General features: G+C 35.4%; 2 protein-coding genes and 1 long non-coding RNA gene across 6 annotated transcripts; 1 reads left to right on the top strand and 2 right to left on the bottom strand.

The window, feature by feature from the left end:
• Window positions 1-792: 792 nt before the first annotated feature.
• Window positions 793-6,756, top strand: styk1a (serine/threonine/tyrosine kinase 1a). Its single transcript, XM_042745929.1, has 10 exons — window positions 793-992; window positions 2,261-2,313; window positions 2,437-2,649; window positions 2,972-3,205; window positions 3,821-4,002; window positions 4,476-4,556; window positions 4,841-5,052; window positions 5,149-5,189; window positions 5,305-5,401; window positions 5,755-6,756. The coding sequence occupies exons 2-10, from the start codon at window positions 2,262-2,264 to the stop codon at window positions 5,948-5,950; spliced, it is 1,308 nt and encodes a 435-aa protein (XP_042601863.1). The 5' UTR covers window positions 793-992; window position 2,261; the 3' UTR covers window positions 5,951-6,756.
• On the bottom strand, window positions 4,848-6,790 carry LOC122140819. Its single transcript, XR_006157395.1, has 3 exons — window positions 6,662-6,790; window positions 5,105-5,226; window positions 4,848-4,967 (listed from the first exon to the last, which is right to left on the bottom strand). It is a non-coding gene; the product is annotated as an uncharacterized LOC122140819 (long non-coding RNA).
• Window positions 6,791-7,181: 391 nt separating this feature from the next.
• On the bottom strand, window positions 7,182-24,012 carry LOC109074924 (solute carrier family 2, facilitated glucose transporter member 3-like). Of its 4 annotated transcripts, none has more exons than XM_042745927.1 (11): window positions 23,897-24,012; window positions 22,498-22,627; window positions 17,076-17,174; window positions 16,657-16,817; window positions 15,243-15,483; window positions 14,781-14,943; window positions 12,000-12,187; window positions 11,510-11,614; window positions 11,333-11,431; window positions 11,011-11,214; window positions 7,182-9,290 (listed from the first exon to the last, which is right to left on the bottom strand). In XM_042745927.1, exons 2-11 carry the CDS (start codon window positions 22,510-22,512, stop codon window positions 8,928-8,930), a joined length of 1,638 nt encoding a protein of 545 aa, XP_042601861.1. In that variant the 5' UTR covers window positions 22,513-22,627; window positions 23,897-24,012; the 3' UTR covers window positions 7,182-8,927. The 4 variants fall into 4 exon arrangements, with proteins under 4 accessions (XP_042601861.1, XP_042601859.1, XP_018946461.1 ...); XM_042745925.1 differs by lacking the exon at window positions 23,897-24,012 and adding an exon at window positions 23,593-23,890; XM_019090916.2 differs by lacking the exon at window positions 23,897-24,012 and adding an exon at window positions 23,640-23,890.

Raw genomic sequence — 24,012 nt, 5'->3', positions numbered from 1 at the left:
CCAGTCTAACAATTAACGTATTACACGAAATTACGTGTCCTCTATCCACAATATTGCTTCCTCCAATGAAAAAGACATTTTGTCTGAATCAGGAGAGAAATATGGAGATCAAGCTAAGATGGTTCTAAACAAAAAAGTTGGTGGATTTTGAAGTGAGAGGACAACAGGGGATAAACTTTTTCACTGGAGGAAGAGTTATTATTGAATTTTTGGGTTGAAGTGACCGTTTAAAGTTGAAACAGGTTTTTTTTTGCTTCACAAGACATTAACTGATGGGCTGAAGTCGTGTTGATTACTTGTGGATTATTGTTATGTTTTTATCAGCTGTTTGGACTCTCATTCTGATGGCACCCATTCACTGCAGAGGATCAATTGGTGAGCAAGTGATGTAATGTTACATTTCTCCAAATTTGTTCAGATAAGGAAGCAGTCTTGCACGTATTATCTAAAACAATTAGATGCTAACAGTTCTATAAAGATTATTTTCTCCAAATCTGTTCTTATGAAAAAACAAACTCATCTTGGATGGCCTGAAGTTGATTAAATTTGAATCAAATTCAAATTTTTGGGTGAACTATTCCTTTAAGATGTATTCAAATACAGGTAGAATTGCATGCAAATATTTTATTAAACCTTCCATGGCAAACATATGATACATTATTGTATCAACATATGACAACTGAGCCAGTCTTTATCATTAACTGTCTGTGGTACAGTGAAGCATGGCAGAAACTCAGGTGAAGGCGGAGCTTAAAGAAACAGCTGTAGGATGTGGGTGTGGCAGCAAGAATGCAGGTAGATGACAGACAGCAAAAACAAAGAGCACTTGTAGAATACGAAGAGATGGGACCAAGAAGTTGATACTTAGAGAATAAAATACAGCAAAAACACCAGTTTTCAAACAGCGAATAGAACCAGAACAGCCTCTGAAAAAAGAAGTTTGGAAAATGAGAAACAGCTCCATCATTCTACACACACAAAGAAGATGACATGTAAGTTCATTAACATGCTAACCATATACATTTATACGCACATATTATTTTACATTATACTGCTGTGTGTTTGTGTATATATATATATATATATATATATATATATATATATATATATATATTATATATATATATATATATATATATATATATAATTATTATTTATGTATAAATAACCAACATTAAAACCTGAAACTTGACTAGACACATTTTCACTGGCAAAATTCTAGTTAAATCAAAATTTGATAAATCAAGAAGTTAGTATTTACATTATACTGAGCTCACATTGGCTCCTGCGTGTGGTGAAGTCTGTGGTGCATTTTTAAGGTGAAGACAGAAATGCAGAGAAACCGGTTGAGTGAGTGAATGTCTGGTAGTCTCATACACAAACTCAAGAAAGAATGTGCTGATAAAGGATGATCAGTTGTGGGAGTGCTCAAGGCGTGATGTTGTAACAGTGTTTTTTTTTTTTACTGTACGTGCACTGATGTTCTTGATAATCTTGATAAACGTGAATCTATTTTTAAACCATTGATCACAAATGTCAATGTATGACTACAAGTGTAGATCATATTTTCTTTTCATGCCAGTGTTTTATATAGAGGCAAAAAGCTCCATCATTGTCATGATATTATAACAAACATTTATCTGCGATCAAATAGAATGGGACTCTTGTGCAATTTGAAGGTGTTGTCTTGTTTTCCAAGACAATTACTTACATATTTCATGGCTGAATAAAAATGTCAGAGACAATCAAAACAAAGCAAATCTATCTTTATGATTGATGCTTAAAAGTACTGTGTACAAATCATTTACAGTAAAATACCAGTCAAAAGTTTTTGAACAGTAAGAATTCTCTTTTATTTTGGATCAAATTAATGCAGGCTTGGTGAGCAGAAGAGAATTATTTATAAAAAAAAAACAAAAAAAAAAACATAACAAATCTTACTCTTCAAAAACTTTTGACTTGTAATCTACATACACACTAACAAATTATAACGAATATTCTCTACAAAACACAAACAGCAAACTACATGGGTAATCAATGTCAAATATTTAAAGTCTGGTTTTATGTCTTTCAAGGTGAGCTGCCAAACTGCACACATAGTGATTATGCCAGAGATGTTATATACACTCATAAAACACATAAGCTGATGCATGTGAATAGCATTGCACTTGAATTACTGGATATCAGTTTATATGTTTTGAAGTTGGTGCTTTGCCATTTCTCATTAATGGTGGTAATATATATATTTTTCCTTTTACAGTATGTCTAATTCAACTAACGCAACAAATCCATGTGTATCAGGCACTCTTTGTGGTAAGTAGTGTGTTATGGTCAATTCATTATATTTAGTTTCCCTATATCTGTGAGTAAAACATGCAAAATGTGACACATGGAATTCAGCTTTCTAATCACATTGTGTTTCTACTTTCTTTACAGGGGTGCTTTTTTATGAAGTCGAACTGATCGTTATTCCTGTGCTGTTTCTCCTGGCTTTTCTGGTCACACTGATCATTTTGTTTGTGCTCAAATGCTCCTATAAGCCCTCACATCTTTATGGACACCACAGAAATGAAAAAGATGAAACACAACACCATCATAACACACACAGACACCGTAACAGCAATAGACAGCACCTGCAAGGCATTGACGGTAGCTACGGAATCTGACTTTGTTACACACTTAACACTCAAGTCGCTTGTTGTTTGTTGTGCTTATTTAAAGGTCTTCCGGTTCATGCACGATAGAAATGTTTATTTATAAGTCTTCCTGACCATGCATGATCACTATGTTTATTTAAAGGGTTTAAATAAATTATGAATGACTGAAGTGTTTATTAATAGATTATCTTGTTCATTAATTATCAAAGAGTTTATTGAAAGGTCTTTCTCAAAAGTTATACTGTAAGAACATACAACAGACTCAGTTTTTTTTTTTATCTCTCTTAATCTTTTAATTTACTTTGCAACAACAGCTCCAGCAGAGCTGAACCCATTGGAACATGAGGTTATTCCCATGACAGCCCAACCTCACCATGACCTGCAGAATTCAAGCCCTGCAGTACCTCAGCAAACCACCGCGAGGCATCCGGACCTCTTTCAGCTGGTCTCTCCACTTCCTCTCACCTTCTCAGTAAAACCAGACAACACGGTCACATTGCACAGAGCTGTCATGGACAGACAGCCAGTCGTTTTACGAGTGCTTAAAGGTACTGTTGGATAAACATTATTATTATTTTTTTGTTATTGTTATTATTTGCATTTGATTTTAATAATATTAATTTATTGTACAATTTATTTATAGTATATTATTTTATTTAATATTTCAAGTTAGCTATTATTTTTTTATATTTTTTATTTTTTATTTTTGTCGTCTTTGCACACAAAAAGTATTTTAGTGGCTTCATAACATTACTGTTGAACCACTGATGTCACATGGACTATTTTAACAATGTCCTTACTACCTTTCTGGGCCTTGAACGTTTCAGTTGCGTTGCTGTCTATGCAGGGTCAGAATCAGAAAGCTCTCGGATTTCTTAAAAAAAAAAATCTTAATTTGTGTTCTGAATATAAACAAACGTTTTACAGTGTATTTTATTATGAATCAGTGGTAGAATTCTGCCTCACTTGTAATTAAAGATCAGGGTTTGAAACTGGAAGGTTGCATGTTTTATTCTCGAAAGAATGAGCTGAGCTACAAAACCTCACCATTGTGGCCAGCAAGTTAGATAAGTAGATAGACAGACAGTCATATTGAATGACAGACAGACAGATAACCAGGCGGACAAACAATCTTACTTTCTTCTACTTTTATCCTCATGCAGAATCAGCCAATGCCAAAGAGCGCCAGTCCTTTCTGGGGTTTGCCCACTTCCTTTCAGAGTTGGGACCGCATCCATCATTGCCCAAATTGCTAGGGGTGGTGTCTGTGCAGACACCGTTGATGATTGCCGTAGAGGAGCTGGAACACCGTGACCTGCTGAGCTTCCTGTGGAGGTGCAGACAGGTACATGAGTGATGCTTCATTTTCACTCTTGCAAGGGACACTGCTAAAACTAGCTTGGCTTGATGAACTCAGGTTTTATTCCTGTGTTAACGTATTTCCCTATGGGAGTGGGACATGAAAAGGGATTTTCCCCGTTTTTAGTTTACATCACTTATATTAGAATGATTTCTAAAGGATCATGTGACACTGAAGACTGGAGTAATGATGCTGAAAATTCAGCTTTGCCAACACAGGAATAAACATGAACTAAAAGTCTCAAATCTTCAATTCTTCAAGATAAATATGACACGTCTAGCAATTACAGTACAATATTGACATTACACTCTCACATTGATCAGTCATTTGCACTGCTGAGGTCACCTAAGAGTGGTTGTGTCATTCCCGATGATCTCATTTGCAAGGGATTGATTAAAAGTCAAACTACTACTTTATACCTCACTTTTGTTTTGACTGACTGTAAATCTCTTTCACAGGACCACACAGGTCAGGAGGCACCGTGTGACATGACTGAAAGACGAATCCTTACCATGGGCGCTCAGATTGCATCTGCTCTGGTTAGATAACAAATCAGCTTGCAAGATATATACAGTTGAATTGACAGACAAAAGCCTGGCAACAATGTATAATCATATATTTATGAATGGAGAGATTTATAAGACACATCAGGCATGCACATACTGGCAACTCCATAAATCACAGAGCCTTTTACTTTGTTTGACTCTAGCATGCATTAATCATGACCAGTCATGAGCACTTAACCAAAGCATTTATGATTTACAATGTACAATAAATACTTTGTCACACCCAAGATCAAGTTCTCATTCTAACACAATCACAGGAGTATCTGCATAGTAAGAACTACATCCATGGCAATGTCAAGGCTCAAAGTGTCTTGGTTGGTCGGGACCTGTCGGTCAAGCTCTGGGGTTTGGGTCCGGCATATCGCAGAAAAATGAGTGCAGCCTCTATAGATGCAGAAGATATAGAAATGAGAAAATGGCAAGCTCCAGAAGCATTAGCACGACAACCTCTCCAGCAAAGCAGCGACATGTGAGTTTGTGATAATTATTTGTAGCCTATTTTCAGTTAATGTTGTTGTCACCTTTGATCTTGACATTGTGTCCATTTCTGTTTAATCCTCCATAGATGGTCCTTTGGCATTTTGCTGTATGAGATGTTGACATTAGGTGAGTGTTTCTGTAATCCAGTATAATACAGCTACAGCTGCAAGGTTCCATTTATATAGAAAAAATAAATTATGAAATTGTTTAAAGCTCTTTATCCCATTGTTTTTAATCTCAGGAGATCCGCCCTTTCCCAACATCATGGCCAGCGAACTTCTGCAGCATTTACAGAGAGTGAACACACTAAAGAGACCACCCAACTGCTCTAATACACTGTACGTTTCTTCACCCACACGTTTAACGTTTATCTAAAAAAACATGCACTTTAAATATTTATTTTGTTGCAGTTAACTATAATAATCCTGGTGCACTGCATTATACACACAAATACAAAACATGTGACAATAAAATAATGAAATAAACATTTATTTTAACAACATAAGATGTAACATAACACCCTAATGCACATAACTGATAAAAAAAGCTAACATAAAATTTGAAGTGCCACTCAGGGAATTCTAATGTCAGTTTTAAGTTTGTCAAGATGGCCTATACCATAATAAGACTCATACCATTTTTCGTTTCGATAGCCACTATAACATGCACTTACATAATATTTCTTCTCTAGATATTCTATTATCAAATCCTGCTGTCAGTGGAAACCAAAGGATCGAGTCTCAGTGGCTGAGCTGACCAGAAAGCTCCAATCAGGAGAGAGAAGCGCCAATGATCAGACAGTGCTGCGAGTGACTGAGCCGCTGGACATGGAGAAATACATACGGGAGGCGGGCTATGGAGAATCATACAACTATGCTGTGCTCTAATGATCCCTTTATGTACTTGATCAATCCAAGACTCACCAAAAGAGCAGCGCACGAGCTATGAATAAATGAACAGTTAAGGTTTGAGATTAGCACTTTCAAAGGATTACAGAGAGCCAGTGCTTGTTACAGACAGTGACATCACTCTATCAAATTTAAACAAGCACATTATCTCATCAAGCAAGCATGTGCTATTATTCAGAGCTTTAGATTAAGGATAAAGGCTAAAAGCTTAATTGCAACACAAATGAGAACGAGGGGATGTTATGTAAAAGGTTATGCAAGATTGTGTCATACACATATGAAATTTGCAGCTAATAGACAAAAGCTACAATGTAAACATGTATGAAACAACACACACACACACAAACTGTGTCTAAGTCAGTAATAATTCAGGTATTGTGATTTAACTTATTATTTATTTAGGTTGGACTATACTGTACCACTTTGTTCACTGGTACAGCTAATTCAAATGGTAATTTAAAATTATATTATTGGTATATTTATTGGTAACTGGATAACTGGTAACTGTATATTTATTGGTAAGGCTATTGTATTATAATGTATTTAAAATACACTATTTATTCATGCAAATTTACTTTTTGTCAGTTTAGTCATCGTTAGTACGTGCAGTTGTAAATAATAATGGTCACCTGACCTGTTCAAAATTAGGCCTACTTTTAAATATTCTTTAAATATTCATTTTCCACTTACACCAAGACTGCGGTGTTGGTCCGTGGGGGAAACTGAAGTAACTACAGTACGTTAGGTTTTATAATAATCCTTCAATAAATGCGATTTCATCTGTATTTTGTCTAAAAAGTTTCTCTTCACCTGTTTTTAACCAGAAGCACGGTTGATGACGCAAAAAAGAGTGATGCTAAAATCTGATTGGCTTCAAAGGTCGTTATTGAAGATGATTGGTTATTATTATATTATCCTGAACGAAATGACGCTGTATTATTTTAATATCAGTCCAGTGATTAAAAATACTAACTCTAGTTATCGGAAAGAGCTATAAATACTAATTATCAAATATTTAAATTCATATTGTTATTTATATGCACACTGCGTAAAAACAGTTGTCTTTATTGACTTTAGTTATCTTGAATATATTTTTGTGATTACAATTAGAGTACAGGCTACTCCAAAATACCACAAATGTTACTGTATACTTCACTGAATCTGATGTATCCTATTAACATTTAGGAAACATAAGTAACAAGAGAAGAAATAATTTAGACTATTTATTCACAAAAAATACAACAACTGTACACAGTACCACTCATGATTTTGACACACATTCAGGAAAAGCCACCATAAAATATACAAACGTCAAAACATCAACACTTCTGTTTAGCAGACACTCTCCTTTTGACCTGGAATTACATCAATTAAACCATTTAACACAGAAACATGAACTTGGGTATTTACAGGGTGATGCTCTTCTAACTGTACAGTAAGCAAGTGAGTTGTGTACATTATGCACAGTAAAAGATACAATATGTGCAAGGTATAAACAGTTAATAAGATGGTTATGTTTGCTAGTGTTAGAAGAGGGCTGACTCAATGTGAAGCTGCACTTGACCGCTGGAATACAAACCACAGTGCATTACTGCAAGAGGAATGTTCTTTCTTGGTCTTTTTTTGGAGTTTCTCTCCGTGCAACACATACATGACCACAAGACATCATATTCATATTACCCCTGGCGTTTAAATGTGCTTATTAATAAATACTTTCACATTCAATATATAGACAAAAATAGCAACACCTATGCAATGGCAGCATAAAGCGTCTATTGACTTACATGATAGAAATTATAAAAAATAAAAGTATGAAAAAAAACCTATATGTTCTCTATGAAAGGGATTAAAACAGAATGTCGGAAAGTGCAAAACTACAGCTATAGTATTATAAACACATTAATTCAAATCAGATGAGACTTGTCTCACTACTCTGTAAAACCTCAAAGTGAGTCGGTGCAGCACATGAAACGCTGAAATACTAAATCACCAAGCACAGGAAATTCAGTAGTCATAATTAATGGTCAAAATCTAGCAAATTTCCTCCTTGTCATTTGCTAAAAATCTTAATCTTGGATATCTGAAATGTGAGCTTGTTTAGTTATTGAGACTGTATATATAGTAGTGTGAAATCCATTGAACACTAGTTGAACCATTTGCATCCTCTACAATACAACATTTACTGTGATTTTAGATGAATGAGTGACATTTATCCGAAGAGTCTGTTTCTTTAAATGTATTATTTTTGGCAGTAAACTAGCAATTTTATTCTTGGCATAAGCTTTACTAGCTAAGCACTTCTTATAATTAATTAGAAGATTCATTACAAATATTTTTATTTATATGTTTTAAGTGTTTTTGATAGTTGTAGTGATCTGAAGTAATGAAAATGTATATATCTTTCTATATACATTACATTATATATTACTCAAAATAAACATCATCAGTGCAAAAACTTTGAGATTATGATGACCGCCAACTATCAGTCAAGGGAAAAACACTTTGGTTTTTCTAAAAGCAAAAAAACAAAAAAAAAACAAAGGAGGTTTGACAGTTGAAAATGGCGAGAACTATGAAGGCCAAATATTAAAATTCCCTTTTCGGTTTGAGTTGATAAAGGAAACCATGACCAATTTGATAATTCACATTAAAACTGCACTAAAATGCACAAACAGGAATGAGCAATAAAAGGATAAAACCTTTCACATGAATCAATATTGCACCAATCCATCAGTTGTCGAACTACACAATAAAATAAAGCTCATGTACTATGAGCTATCATATCCTTTCAAAATATGTCTAGGAGATCTGTGACTCTCTACTGTGGTTCCGTTCATAATGTGTTTACCATTAATAATCTCTTTCCAGTAAATAAATATCTAGTATTATATTTCTATCTTCAGTGGTACATGTAATGGCTTTAATCATATTAAGCTATATTTAGTTACACCGCTTCTTAGATGGTGGAATTTGACTTCTCCTCTTTACTAGAATCCATCAGTGGCTGGGTAACTGAGCTCGGTTTCTCCTCCACCCTTGTGGTATCTGCTGCAGCTTTCTCAGATGAGCTTGCACCCTGTTCCGAGGAAGATTTGGAAGCTTCCACCAATGGGACCTTTTCTTTGACTGGAGAGGCAGGAAGTGCAACTCTGCCGGGCTCCTCCACAGAGGTGGCAGCCGCAGGCGGAGCCCCGCTAAAACCACGGGCGATGTCATCGAAAGTTCGCCCTTTGGTCTCCGGTACTTTAAAGTACGTAAAGATGAAGAAGAAGATGAGGAAGATCATAAATATAATGAAGACATATGGCCCGCACAGCTCCTGTAATTCACAAACAATAAGAAAAAAGTCAATTCTGACATTGTGCACACATTTTACCACAAAATAAATTCACGACAGCTAGTTATGAGATAAAAATTTTCTACATTAGGACGATTTTTAGTTTTAAGTGGTTAAAGTAATGGCTATTGATTTAATAAATTAAAGAGATGAATTGTTGAAGAAAGTCATTATTTTTGTTTTCTTTGCGCACGAAAAGTATTCTCAGAGCTTCACAAAATTATCATTGAACCACTGATGTCAGGACTATTTTACCGATGTCTTTACTGCGTTTCTGGGCCTTGGAACATTGCAGTTTCATTGCTGTCTATGGAGGGTCAGAAATTTCTCGGATTTCATCAAAAATATCTTAATTTGTGTTCTGAAGATGAACGAAGGTCTTACAGGTTTGGAGCAACATAAGGATATGTAATTAATGACAGAATTTTAATTTTTGGGTGAAATATCCCTTTCAACTTGAACCTCCAATTCTGTAGTTTAGAAAACTATATACCCACAACGAGAAGAATACACTAATTTAACAAAATAAGATCACAATAACCTGCTAGTCATGAGATAAAAATTTATTATAATAGAGTAATTATAAAATTAGATTGATTAAAATTATTTTAAATTCAAGTTTCAAGGTGAGTGATTTAAAATAAATAAATATAAGTATTTAACTTAAATACTTATTTTTATACTCATATGTAAAATAAATATTTAAATGAAAAGCTGGTTCTCCATATAGAATATTAATAGTTTTACTTTAAATATTAATTCAGTAGATTTAAGTGGTTAAAGTAATGGCAATTGATTTAATACGTTTTAATAAGCTTTGAATAAGTTAATACGTTTTTTTTTTTAAGTTTTAAGCTAATTCCCACAAGGGGAATAATACACTAATTTAACATAAAAATCACTTGGCATGAAATATTTATTATAGAATAATTATTTAAAACTATTTTAATTGGTTAGATTTAATTATTAAAAATTTAAAGGGATAGTTCACCATCTTCTTCTTGCTTACTTTATGGCGGATCGCAGACTTAAACTGTAAGTGCATTACCGCCACCTATCTCTCAAATGGCCCATTAACACTCTATCTACAATCTCAATTAGGAGTGTCAATGGTAATGCACTTATTGACTGCGATTCACCATAAAGCAAGCAAGAAGAAGATGATGTCTCACGGCCTGCTGCTGTGAAGCACATTCACAAAAGTTCTAACAGTTCAGACATTGCGTGAATCAGAGGTAAAAAAAACAATATAAATACTGTTCAGTTTCTTGCACAGACCGATCGTTTTGTGTCTTTACACATCAATGTATCATCACAAGCCGCAGGGTTTAATATGGATTTGTCTGTGCATGTTTTTTTTTACTCTCATAGATTCTGTTACCATTTGCCAAGCATTGTGCGACTGAGAGACTGCAGCGCCTGAAGCTAAAAATATAATTTGTGTTCTACTGAAGAAACAAAGTCACCTACGTCTAGGATGCCTTGGAGGGAGGCAGATACACATCAAATTTAAATTTTTTGGTGAACTATCGCTTTAAGTGTGTGTATGTATTTTTTTTCCAGAAATGTTTATTTGTTAAGCGGGTTCTCCATAACCAATATTACTATATGTATCTTAAAACACTTTAAAACAATAATGTAGTTTTACGTAGTTAAAGTAATGGCTGTTGCTTTTAAAAGTTAATCTAAATTAAGCTCACACCTCCAGTTTAGGGAAGCTGATTCCCACAAGGAAGTTGGCTGTCCAGTTGGAGCATCCTGCAATGGCCATGGCAGCAGGACGTGGCCCCTGGGAGAACAGTTCAGCCACTATGAACCAGGGAATGGGTCCAGGGCCCATTTCAAACATGGCCACAAAGGCAAAGACTGCAGCAATGCTGAGGTAGCGAAGAGCTTCAATGTCCTTCTACTCAGGAACAAAGGTAAGAAAATACAGGTACGACATTAGCATTCTTATGATGGTCAGATATTTACAGTGACTGTTTTGAATCTTCAGCAAAATGAAAACAGACAGCAGGACCCACCAATAAGAGAGCAATGGTCATGGCCAAGGCGCTGACAGCCATTCCACCCAAACCAATAAGGTGCAAAGTTCTTCTTCCTGCCCTCTCCACCAAGAAAAGTGAAGAGAAGGATAAAATTAAAGTATTATTTCAAACACATCACAGATTTCTTATGAAGTTCAATGATAAAATACTTACAGATACTACAGTAAAGACGGTGTTGACGGCTCCAGCTCCAATGGTGGCATAAATGGGCTGATTCACTCCAGCTGACTCAAAAATACCAGTTGAGTAATAAAAAACCTTTCAGAAACACAAAGAAAAGTCCAAATTGTTAACTAAAGAATGTAAAGTTATAGTAAAACAAGAACACTAGTGTACATTAAACATTTGACAGTCTGACCAAATAATAAGCTATAAAGTAGAATTTACAATTCATGGTTGATATAAGAAATCATTTGTCACATTCAAAATGTAAAGTCAAGTCCGGCACATTGCATTTCAGGATACTGCATTTTGGAACATAATGAAAGTTTCACATTCCAAGTATGGTAAGACATCCAAATATTTAATGCATATATAAAGTATGCATATTATAAACAATATACATACTGTTTCACATTCAAAATAGTAGGTAGTATGCAGTAACGACGAACACAGTGCATGATGGGTAATGTATGTCACTCACAGCGTTGATGCCAGACAGCTGCTGGGAGAGCTGCAGCATGACAGCGATGAGCAGAGGCTGGCGGTAAGCAGCGGTGCGGAAGAGCTCTGGGATGGTCACCTTCTTCTCCATGGCCATCTTCGCACTCTCCTCCTTCATCTCCTGCAAGTCTTTCCCCACATCCTCGTAACCACGGAGACGCACCAGCGCTGAATGACAAAAGGATGGAGTTTTGGTCATACAAATCTAACAAGAAAGACTACTACATTTTGGCATGGGTAAAATTGCTGAATGTTTCTGAAAGAAGTGCTTATGCTTACCAAGGTTATATACAGTGTATATATATATATATATATATATATATATATATATATATATATATATATATATATATATATATATATATATATATATATATAACCTTTACTATTTAAATACATTTTATATTTCATTTTGTTATTTGTAATTTATTCCTTTGACTGCAAAACTGAATTTTCATCAGCCATTATTCCAGTCTTCAGTGTCAAACACTAAGAAAAAAAGGTACAAAAGCTGTAACTGGGGCAGTTACTTTTCAAAAGGTACACTTTTGTACCTTTTAGGTACTAATATGTACACTTTAGGTACTAAAATGTATCTTTAAGGTACCAATATGGACTCTTTAGGTACAAAGGTGTACCTTTTGAAAAGGAAATGACCCAGTGACAGCTTTTGTACCTTTTTTTCTGAGAGTGAATAATGCTTCCAAAATCATTCTAATATGCTGATCTGGTGCTCAAGAAACATTTCTTATTATTATCAATGTTGAAAACAGTAGTTCTGCTTAATATTTTTAGAAAAAACCTTGATACATTTTTTTTTTTGATTCTTCGATGAAAAACAACATTAATTTATTGTCAATAATTACAATAACATTAACTCTTTCCCCGCCTTTGACGAGTTATCTCGTAATTTAGAAGACAACGCTTCCCCGCCATTGATGATTTTTTTTTGAGTTTTTTTGTTTTTTTTGTTGTTATATAGTGGGCGATATTACACATCTTCTGAACGAGTACAAAACCTTCCAAACAAAAACATATGTGAACAGGACAGAGAAACAAGCAATCTCTTATGTAAACAGATGCATATGATAAATAATGTGATCATCAGCAATAGACAGCACTTAAATGAAAACTGCAAAATGTTATGGAGTAAAATGATGATCCAGGAAGTGGTATATGGCTGTGCAAGCTTTGGAGGTGTTGATGGAAGCGATTTACTGGATTTATGCTTTGATAATCGTATTGAATATTACCCAGATATAGTTTTTAATAAAAATGTGATTTTCTCACCTTTTTGCTCAAAATTATAAATTTTTATGAAACCTACCTATATTCAAGTGTTGATAAAAAAGAGTGGTTTAATACAACTGATTTTTTCTGTTTAAAAGTAGAGGCTTTGATCTTTACTTTGGTGTATTGCATATTCAAATATTTATACAGCAAAATATAATGTAGGCCATAAAATTTTAGTGTAAATCATCAAAATCGCTGGCGGTGGCTGGTAACTTTTTTCAAAAATTCTGGCAGGGAAAAAGCTAATGTCTTTACTGTTTTAAATGTATTATTTATTTTAACATAATTGTATGTGTATATTTAGATGTATTCTAGGATAAAGGCAACTATTGCATCATCAACATCAAAGAAGATGCCAAAACCTGCTGTTGGTCTTTTGTCAAGTTCAGGGACTCTTAAAGACTCAAGCTTTTGCTTCCTCTATAAGGAACAGTAAACCACAATATCAGAGAAGGGATGGTTTCTCCACCTTAATTTCCAGTTTCAGAAAACACTTTTAGCAGAGAGATGAGAATCATGTCAGTCCCTACTGCTAAAAACATGGCAATGTCTGTTCTTCTGATTTACATGAATTCTGAATTCAGAACACTAAATAAGTTATGCTCTAATAGCCTGCTTCTTAGATGTTATTGGTAAACAGATTAATTTTGAAGATGAATGTCTCAGAAAATGGAATGAAGTACATAATGCACATTTGTTATATTAAAAAAACCTGTCATATTATGCATGTAGCTTATAATGATTTCACAAACTTTATCTTGCTTAAAGCAGAAGTAATGTCTCCAACATCTAGCATCACCAAACAGAATTTCCTGAATCCTTGCCAGCTGACACTGGTTGACTAAAAGATTGTCCCGCTCAAAGCTAGGTTTGCTGTGTCAGGTTGGTCAAGATGCTCAAAACAGAGCAAGAGCTTTTTTTAAGTATTTTACAACATAGCTGTACTAGCTGACATCTGTTACACATTTATGTGCGTAATAATCTGGTGTAAAATTAATAATCCAGCTCCAGTAAATGATAACCTTTATGTTATTTAATAAAGGGCTCCTGTTTAAGCAGATGTTTTAGCTCATTTTTTCATCAGCACTCTCAAAGGCATAATTAATGTTAAGTGGAAACATAAGGTTAAGTGCATTTGGCACAACTTCATTGCCACACAGATGAACGTTTTTCACCAAATAAAAAAAATTGTTTAGGTTAATGCTGATGTGTGACTGTTTTCTGGAGTGGTGGCAAATTTGACATCTTTCTCTTTTCTGACTAATTTAATCATTCTCATGATATTTTCTTTGTCTTTTGTAAAGCCAAAATTGATTATTTTGTTTGCTTTCGAAGCAAAAGGCAACGCCAAAGATATATTTGTTGTAGTTTGCTTTCACCACTATAAATGTTCTTTTGGCGTAACCTGTTCAGTGAAGCATGGTTGCAGCTCAGTGGAGATAAAGCTCATCTGTGATCTCTTTTTTACCTTTACGGGCCTGTTCTTCCTCATTGAGGTTAATGAGCAGGTATCGAGGGCTCTCTGGACAGAACGGAAGCAGTATACACTGCAGGACAGCAGGTAGCACGGTTAAAGCCAGAAGCACAGGCCAGAGCTTATATGAACCCAGCAGATACTCCAGACCCAAAATCTAGATGGAAAAGGACACGACTTATAAGTAATTTGAACATTTACAGGTATCAAATTAAAACTGATTAGGTTATGATGGCATAAATTAGGCTAGCAGCCTTAAAAATGGATCAGCAGACTCAATTAGAAGCTTCATGTAACATAAGTGCAGCAAAACTAATCAGAAGGGATATTTCCCCAAGGCTTTGTTGTGGCACAAACATAATGAGGCCACAAAGCTCTTAAAATGATTTACACATTTTTTTATAAACCATCTGGTCAAGACAACAAACTACATTGCTGTGCTACAGAACGCTGTACCTGTGCGATTAAGATGCCCACCACGACACCAAGCTGGTGCAGGGTCCCAAAGGCCCCGCGGAGGGGAGTGGGCGACACTTCCCCAACATACATTGGAGTAAGACCAGTGAAGAGACCACAGAACAACCCAATAACCAGCCGACCGACAATGATCATCTCAAAGGAGGAGCAGAGAGTGCACAGTCCCATGAGACTCCCACCAATCAGAGCCAAGATATTCACGAGGATCATAGATTTACGTCTGTGGAAAGAAAAACAGACAGGGAGAGAGGGAGTTCAATTGAATTAGAAACACTAATTCAGCAGCAAATGGAGGAAATGAGAAAAATGACAGCAAGAAAGAGAAGAACACAATGATAAGACTTGCACCCTTTTTTGTTTTAGTCACAGTTGTTGTACTTGGATGAAAATGTCACAACATATAATCAGTGACATATTTATTCATTTTATTCTATTTTGCTCTGACTAAAATGATATATACTACTTTCAGTTGAAAATAATGTGCAAAACTGTAATAAACCAAACTCTAACCAAATATTTAAACACAAAAAAGAAAATCATTTAATAGTCATTTAATAATTTAAACATTTAAACGATTAATCAACATAATCAAAATATGAGTAAAAATCTCCTTGTGAACTCCTGAAATAATAACAAATACTGTAACACATAAAAATATATATATATTGTATTTTATTACAATAGGACAGATCAGAAGCTGACGGGAAGCGAAGTGGGAGAGAGATCTCAATCAAAGTCCAAACAAAACCAGGGAGAGTGGCGGAGAAAGCCACAGAAAAAGAACAATGGCCACTGAGCACACATGAATGCTTGCCTTGAATGAGGTTTTTCTGACAGTGTGGACAGTGTTCAAGCAGAGAGGAAGACAGAGGTCAACTCTTCTACTCTGAATGCCCTTGTTAAAGTAAACTGCTTTTATTATTAATGAAGCATTTACTGTCCAGTTAAAGCAGCATTGTCAGTAACTCTGACATAAGCTGATGTATTATCTGGCTGAGATTTCCCAGCACAACAACAACTTTAATAAAAAAGACTACATTAAACGTCTCTGTTCATCTTTCTTACATTTATTCCACTTTACTGATGCATGAATTACATGGAAGACAGGATCAAACCCACAATGTAAGCATTAGCTCCATGGTGCAATGTACTAGAAAAAATGCATTAGCACTAGGCCATAGCTCTGACCTCAATGTGTCTTTACCAATAAATGTAAACCTACATATATGAGTAATGACACGGAAGAAGTCACAAGCTTAGGATTTCTTTCTTTTCATTTAAAATGCAAAACCCTCTGAGCACAGGACTTCCACAAATGATATGTCAGGTTCTTGTCAAGTCCAAACTGGTCAACATTTGCCAAATTACAAATTATGAATTAATTTCCACTCACCTTCCAAATTTGTTGGCTACGACACCGACACTGAATGATCCCACCATTCCACCCACGCTAAAGATGGCCACAGCAAAACTCCACACAATGGTGCACACACCCGGCTTGATGGGCTCCCCGTAACGCTCCATCCATGTGGCATTAAAGAATGCCCGCAGTTTCTAAGCGGTTAAAATGTTTTAATTGAAGATGGCCACTGCATAATTCCTATATTCTCATTTGTGTATGTGTGTGTATTTTATTTAAGTTTTGATGAATCATTATAATTAAGCGCTAAATAAATATGTTTTGGTCAATTTAATGCAATCTTGCTTTAAATCTTTAAAAAAATCATACTGACTCCAAAGGTTTGAATGTGTAGTATATGTGTGTTTGAACTTTTGATTGGTACCACACACAACACATACACACATACTAACCTGTTCTGGGGCGTTGATGACTCCTGTGTTGTAGCCAAACTGCAGGGAGCCAATTACAGCTGTCGATAAAGAAAACAGGAGGTAGCATGTCACCTGCTTCTGTAAAACAAGAGAGAAAACATTCAAGGTTGTTATTGTCATTTTATTTTGCCTTTTTTATTTTCATTTTTAACATTTTGATCACAAAAATGAAACATGCACACAGATTTAAGATTAAGACACAGATTAAAATAGCATATTTATCTATAAAACACTTACATTATATTCAAAATTGTCTATATTTATAAAACATTTAAAAAACATAGACGCCATGTCAATCATACTTTAACTTGTGTGACAAACAGACAGCCCGGGAAAGATTTAAATTAAATAAGAAACACTAATTCCACAGCAAACAGAGGATATGAGAAAAATGGCAGCAAGAAAGAGAAGAACACAGTGATAGCATACATATATATATATATTTGTGTTTGAATGAAAATGTCCTTTAATGTTCATTTTGTTCAGACTAAAATTACATACTTTTTGTTGACAATAATGTGCGAAATGACTAAATATAACCTGTCAAACTGTAATAGACCAAATTCTAACAAAATATTTACATATTTATTATAATAATTAAAGAACATAAAATATCAACATTAAATAAGTTCGCTGTGAACTCCTGAAATAATAACATATGAGTAATAATTATTGTAAGCGCAGTATTATATAATTCATTAATATATATAATAACATTTTATTATTTTATTATTAAAATGAATTACATATACATATTCATTATATACATTAATGTTTGCTTAACTGAATTCTCTAAAAAGATCCAGTAGTCACACTGCACTCCGCTTTGTTGTTGTAAATGTAAACACAACAGCAGATAAAAACATATTATACTATTAAAGAGCTCATCTTTATCATCACAAATCAGCCATGTCCTAAAACATCCCTGCCTCCAGCTGTAAGACAACACTGCGACTACAGATTCCAAGTTTCTAGGGCTACAGGACACAGCAAGGCTGACACTGTGAATTGTGAAGGGCTGTGTGATGCTGAGGTCAGACATTTGACACAGGTGACCTTAAAGATATTACTGAACTATATCAAAACAAAAGGAGTGTATAGTCTTTACCATAAACTGTATAAATACAGTAGTATTTCTAGGACATGGATGCATCTGTGTAGGTCGATACAGTGTTGCAGGGCATTTCTTGCACACCATTTGGCTTTTCTGAACAAAACCAACTGGATGTAACTATCTGAAAGAAATGTAGATCAATACCATCATTCCCTTTCAATCTGATCCTATTATTCCTATTACTCGCTCTCCCTCTCTTCCACACCCATACAAATGCTCTCAAGTCATGATGACTCAGTGAAATAAGTTTTGAAACAAACGTCATCTGACAAATGCATTCTGAGTCAAACGCTCGGAATTAAAGAGTTACAAGACAACCTGGACAGAAAAGTCCTAACATGTGTAGACAGCTATGAATGAAAACATCTAATCTGCTCACAAGGACGATTTAATCTGCTGATGTGAGATGTTAAGAACCCTCACATACAATACATACAATACAAACAACTTCACCACCCACTCTGCCTCTCTCTCCTTGTCTCTACCAAACATTTACTTCCCAGTAGGTCTTAATATGCTTTCTTGTCCTCAGCATCTCAGCCACTCCTTCATCGTCATAGCAACATCTATTGGGTATAGGGTTGCCACGTTCAGCGAGGCAAAATAAAGGACACCCATTCATGACCCCCCCCCCCCCCCCATAAACAAGTATTGCTTGCCTTGCAGCAGAAGACATTAATATTATTTTAAATTTGATTATTTATAATTATTAAGTATTATTATTAGTCATTTTTTGACAGTTCTGCAGCTGTTACCTGGATGGGATTAATTTTTTTTAAATTAATTTGCTTGAATTAGGACTACATTATTATGTAATTATTTGTCCCATTTTTATCTAAAGAATTTAGCAGTTTTTAAACTTTTTAAAATGCCAAATTGTGTTTGACATATATGATTTGTTATGTATATTTTTATGATTAATATCAATGATAAATTAATAAATAGGGCCTAACATTAATTATAATATATTCATTTATCTGTCTAATCATGTCTAAAAATATAATAATTATGTCTACCAAGCTCTGATAATATATAAAATATTATATTAACAGACTATCATTTTATCATTCATATAATTTTAATAAAACAATAGGCCTATACATTTAGAAGCACGGATGTGTCTGTCACTTTAAAGGTATGTTCACACAAAAATGAAATTAGTCATAATTTACCCAGGTTGTTCTGTTGAACACAAAAGAAGATACTTTGAAGAATGTGGGTAACTAAACAGCTGCTGGTTGTAACTTCCATAGTAAGGTAAAAAAAATAAAATACTATCAGAGTCACTCTGGACCAGAAACTATTTGGTTACCCACATTATTTAAAGTATCTTCTTTTATGTTCATAAGAAGAAAGAAATTATTACAGTTTTGGAACAACTTGTGGGTGTGTCAACGATGACAAAATTTTGGGGTTAACTATCACTTTAAAGGGTTAGTTCACCCAAAAATGAAAATTAGGCTGTGTTTTACTCACCCCCGAGGCATCCTAGGTGTATATGACTTTCTTCTTTCAGACGAATCCATTCTGAGTTATATTAAAAATTGTCTTTGATCTTCCAAGCTCTATCGTTGCAGTCAGAGAAATAAAAAAATAAAAAGCGCCCTTCCATAAAAAAAGTGTCGCACACGGCTCCGAGGGGTGAACAAAGGCCTCCTGTAGTGAATCGGTGCGTTTTTGTAAGAAAAAAATCCATATTCAAAATTTAATAATCACTTTAATCTAGCTTGCACTCACTGTTGAAAACTAAGCAGTTTCAGGGGAATTACGTATGAGATCAGCTTTGCGCATGCACCGCTCAGAAGTGATGCATGCGGAAACGCAGCGGAGAGATCAAAACAAAACAATGGTCACAAATTGGAAGTACAAAATGACGATTTGTAAAGAAGAATGTCGGAGGATTTCGATATAAGCCAAGAGGAGACTGATTTTCCTTTGCTAAAGTAAGGAAACTTTGCTTCCTTTGATCCTGTAAACAAACTCACCGGCGCAAGTGCAACACTGACCTCCATACGTCATGCTCCCTTCTGTGTACAACTGTTCGCGCAAGCGTGATTAAAGTGATTATTACGTTTTAAATATGGATTTTTTTTTTAATCTTTTTTTTTATGGAAGGGCGCATTTTATTTCACGTCTTTTGGACTGAAGCAATGCAACACCCGCTGACTGCAATGATAGAGCTTGAAAGATCAAAGACAGTTTTTAATATACTGTAACTCCGACTGGATTCGTCTGAAAGAAGAAAGTCATATACACCTAGGATGCCTCAGGGGTGAGTAAAACACAGCCTAATTTTCATTTTTGGGTGAACTAACCCTTTAAGTCAGACAGTCCACCATGAGCAACTGAAATGCTCCTCCACAAACTGTGCGTTTATCATTAGTTACTGGACAGACCCACTGATAACTTTCCCATTCAGCCCAACATCTGGAGAGCCTTGTGTTCAAAGGGCAGATGTGAGCTCCAGGGGCCAGTTGCATAAACCTTGTTGCATAAACCAGTTGCATTAGCCTCTATGTTAAGACAGTGACTTAAGAACTAGTCTGACCTACTAGCAGTTAGCCAAAGGGTAATCAGTCTTATTTTTGGATTCAACTTAGACTAATCTACATTTTTATGTAACTGAATATAAAAAAAATTATGACCAGTATTAAAGCAAAAAATTACCTGACTAACTTTTAAGAATAGTCTTAACCTTTTATGCAACCGGCCTTTTGATGTTTTAAACCGTGCAGGTTTAGCGCATGCTGCTTTAACGGCGCGTGTTCTGGAGACTCCGTCGTTATGGAAACAAAGACGCCAGAATCACATGCAAATTAGCTTCTCTAATACTTCTTAATGAACTTGATTTCATTATAATAAAGTCGTGGAACTATGATGTCACTTTGTAAGCAAAAACCCGGAAGCGAGTTAGCATTTTATCACTTCCGGTTCCATCATCCCAGAGTCAATGGGTTTTTTGAATGGGATTTTGGTTAAATCCCTAAAATAAGGTCCGTGGTTCACACAAACTCAAGGTACGTTCACGTTTTATTCTACGACATAAAACACACCAGTTACACCCCACTCGTGATTTTTTCTTAACTGTTACGTTTCTTTAAAAAGACGATCGCTAACACGTTGCTTAATGGGACTACATTGCGCCGTCGGAGACATTATACGCCTTTACGCCGAACAGTTTATCAATTTACAGGATTTTCCAGTCGTAGTATAATTTGTAATATAATTAATTGTAGACTAACCAATTAATAGTTTCCTGCATTTTATATTGTTGTTCCACAATGTTTTTTTGTTTTGCCCAGAAATGCAACACAAGTCTTTAGATGGAAGATGTTCATTTTATCGCTTTCCTACTGATACGGAAACTCTGCGTTCGTACCATAAGGTAAACATTACGATTTTCACTGAACACAAAAAAGTTGTGGGAAGCGTGGTGGTGGTGGTGATGCTGAAGGCAAGCGACCGTGGTGCTGTAGTTCATTTATAGCCTAAGTTTAGCTTTTAAGTTCTGGCACTTTTATTTAAGCTTCAAATTTCATCAAAGTTATAAAGGACAAAATGTGTAAATTTCATGAACTATGGTTGAACACAGAGCTTTTTTTTTTTTTTTTTTTTGCGATAATCCAAAAGCCTATGGAAAAATCCTATAGGCTTTTTGTCGAGGGAACCAGTGTCATGCTAACAGCCGACCCGCCTACAGAGTGACGTCATAGTTCCCCCACTCTATTGCCATTAGTATTATAAACAGTGCAATATACTTATTTGTTTATTCAAATATGTGTTGCCCTTTGTAAAATACGGACAATCGCATCCCGTATTGATTTGATACAGGACCCATCATTTTACCTTTAAATACGGGACGATTCTGTATTTTAAGTGATGGGTGGCAACCCTAATTGGGTAACAGTTGCATTGACATTTCTTTCAATGAGACTACAGCAAACACAGGCAACACACAGGGATTATGCATAACAGTGCTGATTGATCATATTGATTGACTTTTGACATACATTCAGTGCTGAAACAAAGACTGTATATACATATAAACAATTTGCATAACTAAAATGGTTAATCACAAGACATGCAAAGCATCTATGGTAGGCCTACATTCATTACAGCCAAGATTCCTAGATGCAACACACAGACTTACAGTGTATGTAAACCATTTTATACAATTAAAATGCATGTTATGTTTAAATAAATGTAGAGTGTTGTGAAAACACATTATTATACTATAGCACAAAAGCAGTCGGTACTGATTGAGGAAAACAGGTTAAAGGGACCAACCTTCTCCCCCTCCATCGTGCCAGAGTGGAAACGTCCAAGAATGATGGATTCTGAGTGAACGTGATACTTTGCACACAATCTTCTTATGTCCGAGATGCGATGCTGTTCGTGACTATTTTGCTTTTAAAAACTGCAAAAATCGTAAAACATTTGTAAATTAGCGTAAACAGTGTGAGAGTCATACATTTTCCGCCCTAAACAATCTGTTGCGTTATCATCAAAGACTAGAATACCCTTAAAGGGACTTTGGTTATCATCTCCCGCAACATCTTTCAGAGCTCATACACGTTAAGCAAAACCACAAACGTTTTAGAGACATACAAGCCTGTATGATATCAAAATGTATATTTTAAGTAATAAATAACGACAGTAGTAGCCTACTTTTGTTTCGCCAATGCTGCATCTTGAAATTAACATCAATGCACGAGTAGCCTACTGTTAGTTTCATCTTCAGACGAACTTGTAAACTTTTGTGTTAAAATTAATGTTTGGAAACCGCTTTGGACAGAATGTTTATGTATAAATACGTACTTACCAGGTACGCTTACGTACAAATAAGAGAATAGGCTATACTGTTTTTTGACCCCTCCCCCAAACCTTTTGTGACGACCCCCCAGCCCCCAAAAAAGAAGAAGAAAACGATCCTATAATAAATAAATAAATAGCCTTAGTTAAATAGCCTAAATAAAACTCCCAAACTATACACTGTTGTACAACAGGTGTTTGCGGACTCCACTTTTTGTGGCAAGTGGATTTATGTAGCATCTTCTTCACCTCAGACCTGTTTTTGATCATTAAACATTTTTTACACGTGCAAAAATTAATATTTTCGTTATTTTAAGCGCCAAAACATCACACTTTTATTAATACTACTGTACTACTATTACAGGTCTCATAACCATAACAAAACATATATCACACTATGCATGTAATATTTTAACATTCACCGCAATTGTTCATTACCCTTTTTCACTGAAAGAAGACGCCGTCAAATTCATTTAAACTAAACAGTCAAATGCAATCATAGAAGATGTTGCTACTACAATAATCAATATCAGGCTATTATGGTAAGTCATATAGCTACTATTTAAATACCTGTCAATTTAAATGTAGGCTATATCATCAACTGAGTCTGCAGTTACCGTATCTCTCGCGCGTCGTGACCACCCGTTCGCGTGTGCACTGAAGTCTGGAGAAATTCGCTCCGGCAATTATGTATTCGTTCATTCGTCACACGCAGCAACTACACGACAAACCGCACGTTCCCCTTTTAACTGAATACCGGCGGCCGCGCACGTAAAGCCTCGCCCCCGCCCCTTTATTTATCAGCGACTTGTAGCCTATTGCATCACGCCTTGTGACAGCTGCTCCGTCATAGCGCCTCGTAATGCGGGAATACCTTATTCGGCGAGGTTTCGGTTAGGATGCGGATTGTGCTCGTGGGGTGGGACCAATAGCATCTGATACCCCCGCCCATGATGCTCTGCGCGCGTGACCTTGGTAGAGCATCAGCTG

The sequence above is a fragment of the Cyprinus carpio genome, chromosome B19 (genome assembly GCF_018340385.1).
Source record: "Cyprinus carpio isolate SPL01 chromosome B19, ASM1834038v1, whole genome shotgun sequence".
Lineage (NCBI taxonomy): Eukaryota > Metazoa > Chordata > Actinopteri > Cypriniformes > Cyprinidae > Cyprinus > Cyprinus carpio.
This window is presented reverse-complemented; position numbering and strand designations above follow the sequence as displayed.

Bases quoted from the DNA above. Each gene is read 5' to 3' on its own strand.
- LOC109074924 (XM_042745927.1), bottom strand. The intron at 16,818-17,075 runs GTTAGTATGTGT...TTAACCGCTTAG, and splicing joins TCATCAACGCCCCAGAACAG to AAACTGCGGGCATTCTTTAA. The intron at 11,432-11,509 runs GTAAGTATTTTA...TCCTTCTCTTCA, and splicing joins CCGTCTTTACTGTAGTATCT to CTTTTCTTGGTGGAGAGGGC.
- styk1a (XM_042745929.1), top strand. From the start codon at position 2,262: ATGTCTAATTCAACTAACGCAACAAATCCATGTGTATCAGGCACTCTT. The intron at 4,003-4,475 runs GTACATGAGTGA...TCTCTTTCACAG, and splicing joins TCCTGTGGAGGTGCAGACAG to GACCACACAGGTCAGGAGGC. The intron at 4,557-4,840 runs GTTAGATAACAA...ACACAATCACAG, and splicing joins CTCAGATTGCATCTGCTCTG to GAGTATCTGCATAGTAAGAA.